Source organism: Sorex fumeus, unplaced genomic scaffold, assembly GCF_029834395.1.
Source record: "Sorex fumeus unplaced genomic scaffold, SorFum_2.1 ptg000063l, whole genome shotgun sequence".
NCBI classification, from domain to species: Eukaryota; Metazoa; Chordata; class Mammalia; order Eulipotyphla; family Soricidae; genus Sorex; species Sorex fumeus.
The window spans coordinates 12,798,310-12,812,100 of NW_026606120.1; the positions used below are offsets into that span (position 1 = coordinate 12,798,310).

General features: G+C 51.2%; 1 protein-coding gene across 1 annotated transcript in view; it reads left to right on the plus strand.

Annotated features, from left to right (window-relative positions):
- Positions 1-13,033, plus strand: part of CEP192 (centrosomal protein 192) — a 108,296-nt gene extending 95,263 nt beyond the window's left edge. The window contains exon 44 of the mRNA XM_056126924.1: positions 12,615-13,033. Coding sequence (XP_055982899.1) covers positions 12,615-12,753 — 139 coding nt within the window. The 3' untranslated portion in view covers positions 12,754-13,033. The remainder of the gene's footprint in view (positions 1-12,614) is intronic.
- Positions 13,034-13,791: the final 758 nt, after the last annotated feature.

Genomic DNA, 13,791 nt, shown 5'->3' on the forward strand with positions numbered 1-13,791 from the left:
ACTTTCACAATTTCCTCTTTAAATGTTATTTTCACAATGCTGAGAATTGGGGACTTAAATTTTCTTATTTATTTATTTTTGTTAGAATTTTTTGTTTGTTTTTTTAGATTTTCATTGCTTGAGACAAGACTGTCCCAGATTAATGGGGAAGTTTAAAAAAAAGTATTGAATCGCCATGAGTTACAAAGTTATTCATGATTGGGTTTCAGGCTTTGAATGTTCCAACCCCACTCCCTTCATCCATATACACGTCCCTCCCCCAGAGCCCCAGTTTCCCTCCCACCCCTGCAGCCAGCCTCTGTGGCAGGCACTTTATTCTTTTTTTCCCTCTTTCAGACACCATGCTGTCACTGATGGGGCATCATGCTTGTCACTTTATCTCCTTTTAGCTCCTGGTCCTCTTCCAGAGTGTCATAGTGGTCCCTGTCCTGATCGATCCCACCTCTCCCTGCCAAATGGGGAACTTTTTTTTCAATGTTCTTTTTCTGGTTTTCATTCTTCGAATGCTTTATGTTTTTATTATAGCAGGGTTTCAATTTCTTATCTTTACTAATTTTCTTTCTCCTTTTTCCTGGTGATGTACATTTAGGTTGATATCTCAAACTGGATTGTCACTGTTGTTTCCTTTGGCGGCGGAGTGGGGGGGTTGTCGGGTGATGGGGTTTGGGTCACACCGGCAATGTTCAGGGGTTACTCCCGACTCTGCACTCAGGATATAACTTCTGGCGGTGATGCTTAGGAGACCACGCAGGAATCTAACCACATCAGCCACATGCAAGGCAAATGCCCTGCCCGCTGTACCATTGCTCTGACCGCATCACTGTTGTTTCTAAGTTTTAGGTACTATTAGATTTAATAATAAACCCAACAGGGGGTTCTATTGGATGTAATAATGGATAATTTTATCTTTAAATCTTTAGTTGTAGGTGTTACCATATTTGAACCCTATCAAATATGGTACAACAATTCCAGAAGACGGGTATTTAGTGTCTTATGATGTGTCGCGCGGCCGCTTGCGGCCGCGCGGGTCCAGAAAGCGTCCTGGAGTGTGGCGACGGCTGGGTAGTGGAAGTAGTGTCGAGAGTGGAAGTCTGCCAGTGGGGTATTTATCTGGGTAGGGTGGGTCTCCTGTGCACAATTCGATCCCTGGGTGGTTGATGGAAGCAGACAGGGCAGGGTAGGGTGGGGCTCCTGATTAGAATCCCTTTGTCACCTGTGGTGGTGGGAGCAAGCAGAGAAGCTCTGTCCCTGGGTCCGCCGAGCCTGGAGTCCAAGGTCTCAGAGAGTTCCGCTTACCTTGTTCTGTGGGTCTTCAGTTGTGCGTGGGTCTCGGCCGGAGCTGCCGCGCGGGTCCGGAAAGCGTCCTGGAGTGTGGCGACGGCTGGGTAGTGGAAGTAGTGTCGAGAGTGGAAGTCTGCCAGTGGGGTATTTATCTGGGTAGGGTGGGTCTCCTGTGCACAATTCGATCCCTGGGTGGTTGATGGAAGCAGACAGGGCAGGGTAGGGTGGGGCTCCTGATTAGAATCCCTTTGTCACCTGTGGTGGTGGGAGCAAGCAGAGAAGCTCTGTCCCTGGGTCCGCCGAGCCTGGAGTCCAAGGTCTCAGAGAGTTCCGCTTACCTTGTTCTGTGGGTCTTCAGTTGTGCGTGGGTCTCGGCCGGAGCTGCCGCGCGGGTCCGGAAAGCGTCCTGGAGTGTGGCGACGGCTGGGTAGTGGAAGTAGTGTCGAGAGTGGAAGTCTGCCAGTGGGGTATTTATCTGGGTAGGGTGGGTCTCCTGTGCACAATTCGATCCCTGGGTGGTTGATGGAAGCAGACAGGGCAGGGTAGGGTGGGGCTCCTGATTAGAATCCCTTTGTCACCTGTGGTGGTGGGAGCAAGCAGAGAAGCTCTGTCCCTGGGTCCGCCGAGCCTGGAGTCCAAGGTCTCAGAGAGTTCCGCTTACCTTGTTCTGTGGGTCTTCAGTTGTGCGTGGGTCTCGGCCGGAGCTGCCGCGCGGGTCCGGAAAGCGTCCTGGAGTGTGGCGACGGCTGGGTAGTGGAAGTAGTGTCGAGAGTGGAAGTCTGCCAGTGGGGTATTTATCTGGGTAGGGTGGGTCTCCTGTGCACAATTCGATCCCTGGGTGGTTGATGGAAGCAGACAGGGCAGGGTAGGGTGGGGCTCCTGATTAGAATCCCTTTGTCACCTGTGGTGGTGGGAGCAAGCAGAGAAGCTCTGTCCCTGGGTCCGCCGAGCCTGGAGTCCAAGGTCTCAGAGAGTTCCGCTTACCTTGTTCTGTGGGTCTTCAGTTGTGCGTGGGTCTCGGCCGGAGCTGCCGCGCGGGTCCGGAAAGCGTCCTGGAGTGTGGCGACGGCTGGGTAGTGGAAGTAGTGTCGAGAGTGGAAGTCTGCCAGTGGGGTATTTATCTGGGTAGGGTGGGTCTCCTGTGCACAATTCGATCCCTGGGTGGTTGATGGAAGCAGACAGGGCAGGGTAGGGTGGGGCTCCTGATTAGAATCCCTTTGTCACCTGTGGTGGTGGGAGCAAGCAGAGAAGCTCTGTCCCTGGGTCCGCCGAGCCTGGAGTCCAAGGTCTCAGAGAGTTCCGCTTACCTTGTTCTGTGGGTCTTCAGTTGTGCGTGGGTCTCGGCCGGAGCTGCCGCGCGGGTCCGGAAAGCGTCCTGGAGTGTGGCGACGGCTGGGTAGTGGAAGTAGTGTCGAGAGTGGAAGTCTGCCAGTGGGGTATTTATCTGGGTAGGGTGGGTCTCCTGTGCACAATTCGATCCCTGGGTGGTTGATGGAAGCAGACAGGGCAGGGTAGGGTGGGGCTCCTGATTAGAATCCCTTTGTCACCTGTGGTGGTGGGAGCAAGCAGAGAAGCTCTGTCCCTGGGTCCGCCGAGCCTGGAGTCCAAGGTCTCAGAGAGTTCCGCTTACCTTGTTCTGTGGGTCTTCAGTTGTGCGTGGGTCTCGGCCGGAGCTGCCGCGCGGGTCCGGAAAGCGTCCTGGAGTGTGGCGACGGCTGGGTAGTGGAAGTAGTGTCGAGAGTGGAAGTCTGCCAGTGGGGTATTTATCTGGGTAGGGTGGGTCTCCTGTGCACAATTCGATCCCTGGGTGGTTGATGGAAGCAGACAGGGCAGGGTAGGGTGGGGCTCCTGATTAGAATCCCTTTGTCACCTGTGGTGGTGGGAGCAAGCAGAGAAGCTCTGTCCCTGGGTCCGCCGAGCCTGGAGTCCAAGGTCTCAGAGAGTTCCGCTTACCTTGTTCTGTGGGTCTTCAGTTGTGCGTGGGTCTCGGCCGGAGCTGCCGCGCGGGTCCGGAAAGCGTCCTGGAGTGTGGCGACGGCTGGGTAGTGGAAGTAGTGTCGAGAGTGGAAGTCTGCCAGTGGGGTATTTATCTGGGTAGGGTGGGTCTCCTGTGCACAATTCGATCCCTGGGTGGTTGATGGAAGCAGACAGGGCAGGGTAGGGTGGGGCTCCTGATTAGAATCCCTTTGTCACCTGTGGTGGTGGGAGCAAGCAGAGAAGCTCTGTCCCTGGGTCCGCCGAGCCTGGAGTCCAAGGTCTCAGAGAGTTCCGCTTACCTTGTTCTGTGGGTCTTCAGTTGTGCGTGGGTCTCGGCCGGAGCTGCCGCGCGGGTCCGGAAAGCGTCCTGGAGTGTGGCGACGGCTGGGTAGTGGAAGTAGTGTCGAGAGTGGAAGTCTGCCAGTGGGGTATTTATCTGGGTAGGGTGGGTCTCCTGTGCACAATTCGATCCCTGGGTGGTTGATGGAAGCAGACAGGGCAGGGTAGGGTGGGGCTCCTGATTAGAATCCCTTTGTCACCTGTGGTGGTGGGAGCAAGCAGAGAAGCTCTGTCCCTGGGTCCGCCGAGCCTGGAGTCCAAGGTCTCAGAGAGTTCCGCTTACCTTGTTCTGTGGGTCTTCAGTTGTGCGTGGGTCTCGGCCGGAGCTGCCGCGCGGGTCCGGAAAGCGTCCTGGAGTGTGGCGACGGCTGGGTAGTGGAAGTAGTGTCGAGAGTGGAAGTCTGCCAGTGGGGTATTTATCTGGGTAGGGTGGGTCTCCTGTGCACAATTCGATCCCTGGGTGGTTGATGGAAGCAGACAGGGCAGGGTAGGGTGGGGCTCCTGATTAGAATCCCTTTGTCACCTGTGGTGGTGGGAGCAAGCAGAGAAGCTCTGTCCCTGGGTCCGCCGAGCCTGGAGTCCAAGGTCTCAGAGAGTTCCGCTTACCTTGTTCTGTGGGTCTTCAGTTGTGCGTGGGTCTCGGCCGGAGCTGCCGCGCGGGTCCGGAAAGCGTCCTGGAGTGTGGCGACGGCTGGGTAGTGGAAGTAGTGTCGAGAGTGGAAGTCTGCCAGTGGGGTATTTATCTGGGTAGGGTGGGTCTCCTGTGCACAATTCGATCCCTGGGTGGTTGATGGAAGCAGACAGGGCAGGGTAGGGTGGGGCTCCTGATTAGAATCCCTTTGTCACCTGTGGTGGTGGGAGCAAGCAGAGAAGCTCTGTCCCTGGGTCCGCCGAGCCTGGAGTCCAAGGTCTCAGAGAGTTCCGCTTACCTTGTTCTGTGGGTCTTCAGTTGTGCGTGGGTCTCGGCCGGAGCTGCCGCGCGGGTCCGGAAAGCGTCCTGGAGTGTGGCGACGGCTGGGTAGTGGAAGTAGTGTCGAGAGTGGAAGTCTGCCAGTGGGGTATTTATCTGGGTAGGGTGGGTCTCCTGTGCACAATTCGATCCCTGGGTGGTTGATGGAAGCAGACAGGGCAGGGTAGGGTGGGGCTCCTGATTAGAATCCCTTTGTCACCTGTGGTGGTGGGAGCAAGCAGAGAAGCTCTGTCCCTGGGTCCGCCGAGCCTGGAGTCCAAGGTCTCAGAGAGTTCCGCTTACCTTGTTCTGTGGGTCTTCAGTTGTGCGTGGGTCTCGGCCGGAGCTGCCGCGCGGGTCCGGAAAGCGTCCTGGAGTGTGGCGACGGCTGGGTAGTGGAAGTAGTGTCGAGAGTGGAAGTCTGCCAGTGGGGTATTTATCTGGGTAGGGTGGGTCTCCTGTGCACAATTCGATCCCTGGGTGGTTGATGGAAGCAGACAGGGCAGGGTAGGGTGGGGCTCCTGATTAGAATCCCTTTGTCACCTGTGGTGGTGGGAGCAAGCAGAGAAGCTCTGTCCCTGGGTCCGCCGAGCCTGGAGTCCAAGGTCTCAGAGAGTTCCGCTTACCTTGTTCTGTGGGTCTTCAGTTGTGCGTGGGTCTCGGCCGGAGCTGCCGCGCGGGTCCGGAAAGCGTCCTGGAGTGTGGCGACGGCTGGGTAGTGGAAGTAGTGTCGAGAGTGGAAGTCTGCCAGTGGGGTATTTATCTGGGTAGGGTGGGTCTCCTGTGCACAATTCGATCCCTGGGTGGTTGATGGAAGCAGACAGGGCAGGGTAGGGTGGGGCTCCTGATTAGAATCCCTTTGTCACCTGTGGTGGTGGGAGCAAGCAGAGAAGCTCTGTCCCTGGGTCCGCCGAGCCTGGAGTCCAAGGTCTCAGAGAGTTCCGCTTACCTTGTTCTGTGGGTCTTCAGTTGTGCGTGGGTCTCGGCCGGAGCTGCCGCGCGGGTCCGGAAAGCGTCCTGGAGTGTGGCGACGGCTGGGTAGTGGAAGTAGTGTCGAGAGTGGAAGTCTGCCAGTGGGGTATTTATCTGGGTAGGGTGGGTCTCCTGTGCACAATTCGATCCCTGGGTGGTTGATGGAAGCAGACAGGGCAGGGTAGGGTGGGGCTCCTGATTAGAATCCCTTTGTCACCTGTGGTGGTGGGAGCAAGCAGAGAAGCTCTGTCCCTGGGTCCGCCGAGCCTGGAGTCCAAGGTCTCAGAGAGTTCCGCTTACCTTGTTCTGTGGGTCTTCAGTTGTGCGTGGGTCTCGGCCGGAGCTGCCGCGCGGGTCCGGAAAGCGTCCTGGAGTGTGGCGACGGCTGGGTAGTGGAAGTAGTGTCGAGAGTGGAAGTCTGCCAGTGGGGTATTTATCTGGGTAGGGTGGGTCTCCTGTGCACAATTCGGTCCCTGGGTGGTTGATGGAAGCAGACAGGGCAGGGTAGGGTGGGGCTCCTGATTAGAATCCCTTTGTCACCTGTGGTGGTGGGAGCAAGCAGAGAAGCTCTGTCCCTGGGTCCGCCGAGCCTGGAGTCCAAGGTCTCAGAGAGTTCCGCTTACCTTGTTCTGTGGGTCTTCAGTTGTGCGTGGGTCTCGGCCGGAGCTGCCGCGCGGGTCCGGAAAGCGTCCTGGAGTGTGGCGACGGCTGGGTAGTGGAAGTAGTGTCGAGAGTGGAAGTCTGCCAGTGGGGTATTTATCTGGGTAGGGTGGGTCTCCTGTGCACAATTCGATCCCTGGGTGGTTGATGGAAGCAGACAGGGCAGGGTAGGGTGGGGCTCCTGATTAGAATCCCTTTGTCACCTGTGGTGGTGGGAGCAAGCAGAGAAGCTCTGTCCCTGGGTCCGCCGAGCCTGGAGTCCAAGGTCTCAGAGAGTTCCGCTTACCTTGTTCTGTGGGTCTTCAGTTGTGCGTGGGTCTCGGCCGGAGCTGCCGCGCGGGTCCGGAAAGCGTCCTGGAGTGTGGCGACGGCTGGGTAGTGGAAGTAGTGTCGAGAGTGGAAGTCTGCCAGTGGGGTATTTATCTGGGTAGGGTGGGTCTCCTGTGCACAATTCGATCCCTTGTTCTGTGGGTCTTCAGTTGTGCGTGGGTCTCGGCCGGAGCTGCCGCGCGGGTCCGGAAAGCGTCCTGGAGTGTGGCGACGGCTGGGTAGTGGAAGTAGTGTGATTAGAGGTGATTAGTAGGGTGATTAGAGGTCACCCCAAAAGCCTCTATACCTCTCGGAAAGACTGGCAAGCTACCGAGAGTATTCCGCCCGCACGGAAGAGCCTGGCAAGCTATCCGCTGTGTATTCGATATGCCAAAACCAGTAACTACAACTGGTCTCATTCACCTGACCCTGAAGGCTTCACCGACATGGCAGCACTGAGAAGGATGAGAAAGGAGAGGCCGACAAAATCTCAAGGCCAACCTAGGCTGCCACAACGAAGGAAGACAAAAATGATCGTCTGTACTTTCAATGCACGTACGCTAGCATCAGATGCATCCATCGAGGACCTGATGGTACAAGCGCGAATGATCAAGTACGACATCATTGGTCTGACCGAGACAAGAAGACACGAATCTCACCATGCCGTTTTCGACACTGGAGAAGAATTGTTCCTCGGAACATGCGATAAAAGAGGTGTTGGAGGCGTCGGTGTCCTTGTCAACACAAACTTGGCCAAGAGCATTGATTCATTCGAATGCCTAGCAATCCGAATCGGACGTTTACATTTGAATAGATGTGGCTCACTGCCTGCAGTTTCTATCTTCGTTGTCTACGCACCAACATCTCATTATGATGAAAGAGAAATCGAGAAGTTCTACATGGAGCTAGAGAAGTTCTATAAAGAAGACCACACCTTCTACAAGATCATTGTGGGTGATTTTAATGCCAAGATAGGACCGAGAAGATCAGCTGAAGAACTTCACATCGGAACCCATGGCCTAGAATGGAACGAACAGGGTGAGAGACTGTCTGAGTTCATCATGTCGACCAAGACCATTCATGGTAACTCACAGTTCCAGAAGGCAGAATCTAAACGATGGACATGGGAGTCTCCCGGTGGACGATTCCACAACGAAATAGACCACATCATATTCAATCGACGGTTTTGCCTGACTGATGTCGCTGTTGTCCCAAAATTTCGAACGGGATCGGACCACCGTCTCCTTCGTGCAAAATTCTACTTCACAGAGCGGGGAGAAAGGGCTGCAAAGTTCAAAAAGAGAACTCCCAGAACGACCACCAACTGGGAACTCTTTGGTACTATTGCGGCAACATGGGAAGATGCCATTGTTGACAACATTGACGAGGAATACGATCGACTGGTTCAGCACCTCCATGAATGTGCGAGGAACGCCAAGAGAGAGATAGCCACAAAAAGTCGCCTATCTTCGAAAACTCTTGAGCTAATTCGCCAGCGTGGTTTGGCGCATGCCTCAGGCAACCGCAAGCTAACGTCCGAGCTTGCAAAGCAGTGCAGAGATGCGATCAAGGAAAACCTCAAAGAGAGAAGAGCAGAAGTACTGGTAGATGCGGCAGAAGCCGGGAAAAGTATTCGTAACGCCCGCCTGTCCTTCGCCAACTATAAGACCAAGATGACTGCCCTCCGACGTCCTGATGGATCCATCACATCCTCCAGAACGGCAATGGAGAAGATTATCCATGACTTCTACTCAAATCTCTTCGATAGCCATGTCCACTTGCCGACATACCAAATTCCACAGGATGGGTATGTCGTTCCCAACGTTCTCCCTTCCGAAATCCGACACGCCATTTCGTCAGTAAAGAAGCAAACAGCACCCGGCCCAGACAAGGTCAGACCTGAACACCTGAAGAACCTGCCGTCAGTACTCATCAATACACTGGCTCGGCTCTTCACTCGCTACCTGTCTGAATGCAAGGTTCCATCTCAATGGAAAACCAGCAGGACCGTACTACTGTTCAAGAAGGGAGACATCCATGACATTGGCAACTATCGCCCGATCTGCCTATTGTCTGTCATCTACAAGTTGTTCACTCGAGTCATCCTGAATAGGATTGGCAGAACACTAGATGAAGGACAACCATGTGAGCAAGCAGGGTTCCGCAAAGGATTCAGCACCATCGACCATATCCACACGATAACCAAACTCATTGAGGTTTCTCGGGAGTCCAAGATGCCGCTCTGCTTAACGTTCATTGATTTAAAGAAGGCCTTTGATTCTGTTGAGACGGAAGCGGTCATTGAAGCCCTAGCCAATCAGGGCATTCAAGCCCAATACATCAGGATCCTCCGTGAGCTGTATTGCGGATTCACTACCAGGATCTCACCATTCTACAAAGAAGTGATCGTTGATGTCAAGAGAGGGGTGCGGCAGGGTGATACCATTTCACCAAAACTCTTCAGTGCCACCCTCGAGAACATCATGCGACGACTGGAATGGAAAGGAATGGGAGTGAAGATAGATGGTCGGCAACTACACCACCTCCGCTTTGCTGATGACATTGTTTTAATAACACCAAACATCAGCCAAGCGGCACAAATGCTGGCCGACTTTGACCGTGAGTGTGGAAAGGTAGGACTACAGCTGAATCTTACGAAGACAATGTTTATGAGAAACAGCCTTGTTCCTGACGCCCCATTCGCTCTCAATGGAACGACCATCTCCGAATGCAACAGCTATGTGTACCTAGGTCGAGAGGTCAACATGACAAATGACCTGGCACCCGAGCTGCGCAGGAGGAAGAGAGCGGCTTGGAACGCCTTCAAGAACGTCGAAGAAATAGCTAAGAGGACGAAGAACCTCCGGCTCCGGGCACATCTCTTTGATTCCACTGTTCTTCCTGCATTAACATATGCCTCAGAGACCTGGGCCCTACGCAAACAAGATGAGAACGCCATTCAGGTCTCCCAAAGAAGAATAGAAAGAGCTATGCTTGGAATATCACGTTTCACTCAAATGAGAGAACGAATCCGGAGTTCTGACATCCGTCGACGATCAAGGATCAGGGACGCTGTCTCATTTGCCAAGGTGTCGAAAATCAGATGGGCTGGTCACGTAATGAGATTTAAAGACGACCGTTGGACTAGAGCTGTTACTGATTGGATTCCACGGGATGTCAAGAGACCGCGTGGCCGCCCACCTACCAGATGGTCAGACTTCTTTGTCAAGGTCATGAACGATCGGTTTGAGGCCCTCCATGTTCCCGGAGCGAAGAGATGCCATTGGGCTACACTAGCACGCGACAGGGACAAATGGAGACGTTACTGGCGCCCGCTCGAGCAAATCGACGACTAACGGGAAGTTAAGTGATTAAGTGATTAAATCTTTAGTTAAGCCATTTGATTACTGTAATGTCTTTCATCTTAGTATTCAGAGACTGTTCTAAAAACATCCTTACAAGTTCCTCCAGAGCTGTTGCACCAAGTAGGCGATGCTGCCCCCTGGTGGGAAGGCACTGGAATGACACAGGGCCGTTGTAGTAGCCTGGGGTGTGGTCATTTGGGGGGCGCTTCCTGTTTGTTCATTGAAGACTTCTAGGGTGGTTCTTCACTGGTTAATTTGTTGTTTCTTGAAAAGGGGGTGCTGTGAGCCAGCTTAGCTTGTGTCCCTCAGCTCACTGAAAGTGCTAGATCACAGAGTAACAGGGAGAAGGAGTTGTTGGATCCTAGGGGGTCTTAAGCAGTTACCACTTTCTCATTTCTTTAAGAAGAACACGCTCATCTTCCAAATGTGCCTTGGAAAGGCCCCTTCCATTCACCTATTACATTATCTTTTTTTCTCGACTGAGACTTCATAGCACAGTGTTTTCCTCTGCTGGGCTGGGGAAGCACGGCACTGCCAAGCGCTCATGCTCATGACTCCATCACTCCTCACTGACATGCAGGAACCAAGGACTTGGTTCCTTTTCCATTTCTCTGAATCACAGAAACTTGATTGTGCTAATATTTTTTAAAAATTTTTTTTGTTTGGGGGCCACACTCACTCTCCAGTGCTTAGTGTTTACTACTGGCTCTGCACTCAGAGATCATTTCTGGTGGTGCTCAGTAGACCATATGCGATGCTGGGAATCAACCCCCAGTTTGACAGCATGCAAGACAAGTGCCCTACCTGCTGTACTATCTCTCTGGCCCCTGTGGATTTTATTTTTTTTTTAACTATCAAAATATTTAAAATCAAGAAAATTGATTATTTAGTGTTATATAGCACATCGTGATTCTTTTCTTAGGTCATGATTCTTTTCTTAAATCATACTTAGGTTATTCTTTACATGTGAAGGCAATGGGGACCAGGAATGTGGCTCAGGCTTGTATGTGTGTGGCCCCCACCCTGAGCACAGCAGGAGTTTCCCATAACAATTTAAAGAAGTAGAGCTTGTGATGACATGATTAATACAATATTTTTTATATTTATTGTAGTCTTGTTAGTATTGTTACCACTGCCCCAATATACTTTAAAAATGCCACCGCACAGTGGTAGAGTCTGGGCCATTTTAGTGGTGGTGGAAGGACAGTAACTTTGTACACTATACACTGTTGTCACTTGTTTCCTCAGCTCCAAAAGAAAAAGAAATTGCTGGTAGTGGGGGGCTGGGGGACTGGTAGGCAGCGGGGGGGGGGGGGGGGGGGGCGGTGGTGGGAGAAGTAGCCCAATAGTTCCCAGTTCCTCGGTTGAATATAGAACCGTTCTTTTGTTTGTTGTTTGTTTGTTTTGGATCACACCTGGCATTACTCAGGGGTTTCTCTTGGCTTCTCACTCAGGAGTTACTCCTGACAGTACTGGGGGACCTTATGGGATGCTGAGGATCCAACCCAGGTCGGCCAAGTGCAAACAAACACCTCCCCTCTATACTATTACTCTGGCCGCTGATAGAACCATGGGATTCTAGAGATTTGTTTGGGAATGGGATCTTCTAACGATTTGTTTCCAGATACTATATTAGTGATTCATAAATTACAAAATGGTCCTTTAAGTTGGCAAACAGTACTACATTACTCTTGGAACTAAAATTCTAACACAAAAGAAACAGCTATAGTTGGAAATTTCATGGACTGGATACCACTTTTTTTTTATGTCACATGGGAAAATGGGTCTAATAACAAACAGACTTTGTGTGTTGCGCATTCCTGGAGAAACAGGCTTTAAAATATTAAATATTTCCAGAATGTCTAGTCGTCTATGCTACTGTGCACCCAAAAGCTAACGCCGGGGATTTAATCAGCAAACAAAAGTGTGTATCATTCCAATGGTTGACCTTTGAAAACATACCTCTGAGGACTGGCACAATAATATAGTGGGTAGAGCCCGTGTTGCTCACTGCCAACCCGGATTCAATCCCCAGCATACCATATGGTCTCCTGAGCACTCTCAGGAGTGATCCCTGAGCACAGAGCCAGGAGGCAGCACTGAGCACAGCCAGGCGTGGGCCCCAAAACTAAAATCAAACAATCCCAGGCCTAAAAACATACCTTTGAGGTTGCAATAAGGATGAACAACCTCTTCATTCTGAGGAAAGTCTAAAAGCTATAAAATACTCCCTTAAACCCCAGTCTGAGCTTGGAGGACATCTCACAGGCTGTGATAAAATGGGGGTCTGATTGACCACAGCAGTCACAGTGTAGTCTTAAAAATTCAGGGACTTCATTTTATGAAGAAAAACAGCCTTTTTTCAGTATAAGGCCCTCATTACCTGGCACAATATAATCTGAAAGTAAGTTTTCCAAAAGGTTTCTCAGTTAAGTTTCCCGTGAATTTCAGAACAAAAATCTGTACTACTCTCTTCCTGTTGATCACCAGGCCACGTTGCTCTTTCACCCCATTTGGGTTTGCTGTCTGAGGAAGGGGACCCCTCTTTACCTCTTCCATTCACTCCCTTCTGTTGGGGACTGCATGTAGCACAGCCTGGATCTAGGGTTGTCTTCTTCCCCAATGAGAGCTAAAGGAAAACTGAGTCTCCCCTGACCAGGTTCTTTTCGGTGGAAGTTTGGTTCTCTGCCACGGCCACTGCACACTGTGGCCGGCATGTGCTTGCTTGAAGTCATGCTCCTGACATTTCTCTTCTCTTCCAGAGCCCAGCATTACATCAACATGCCTATACAGTTCAAACCGAAGTCGGCGGGCAAATTTGATGCTTTGCTCGTTATTCAAACAGATGAAAACAAGAGTATCGCTATTCGGCTCTTTGGTGAAGCGCTTGGAAAGAATTAATACATTTTATGGAAACAGCAAAAGTTATATTTTGGTAACTTTGTCTTACACTACAATTATGCTTTATCTGTATATATTTTGTATGATAAGTTAGATAGGTATAGTTAGTTCCTATTTTTTTTCTGAGAAGCTAATGCTGACGACTACAAATATCATGTATGTAGCTACAGTATTATACTTAACTTTTACAGGGAGAAGAGAATTTTATTTATGTATTGATTATGATCTTTTTAATAAATGTGGCATATATTTTAATGTGGCACATCAGAAATAAACCTAATTTGCACAAAACTTAGCTTTTTTTAAAATGGTTTTTTGCAGAAATCAGAATGTTGCTTTATTTTGCTAATCATTTCCAAGCTCCAACATCTGTTCTTTGCCTTTTCTCTCCTTCATTAGTTTTGTTTTCCCCAAGAAATTCCTTCTCTGTTCCTTCTGTCTTTTACAAGTTGCCTGGAGTAAAAGGGAAAACTTCCTTTCAAAGAAATTGCTTTTTTCGAGGGTGGGGAGAAGCACAGATCCACTGGTAAGGTTGATAGAGTTTAAGATGGTGCTTGTCTTGGAACTGAGTCAGGGCAAGTACCCAGAATCCAGCCTAGAAGGGACAGTTTGCAGTGGGCAGCCAGTGAGATGCAGCAGGAGGGAGGGATACGGTGAAAGAGTTGCTCAGGGGACAGACGAGCTCTTCTTGTATCAACTCTTGATTTTTTTTTTCTTTTTGGGTCACACCCAGCAATGCACAGGGGTTACTCCTGACTTTGCACTCAGGAAATACTCCTGGCGGTGCTCAGGGGACCATATGGGATGCTGGGAATTGAACTCAGGTCGGCCACGTGCAAGGCAAACGTCCTACCCGCTGTGCTATCACTCCAGCCCCCAGTGTCAACTCTTGAGCTTTGGCACATGTGGAGGTAGAGAAGGTGCCTTGGTGATCTGGTTTCACCCAGGAGGAATATGTTCACTAATTGCTTTTCAGCCATTAAAATTTTCTGAGCCCCGGCTGTCTCCACTGAAGCAACAGAATCTCAGACTGTGTTT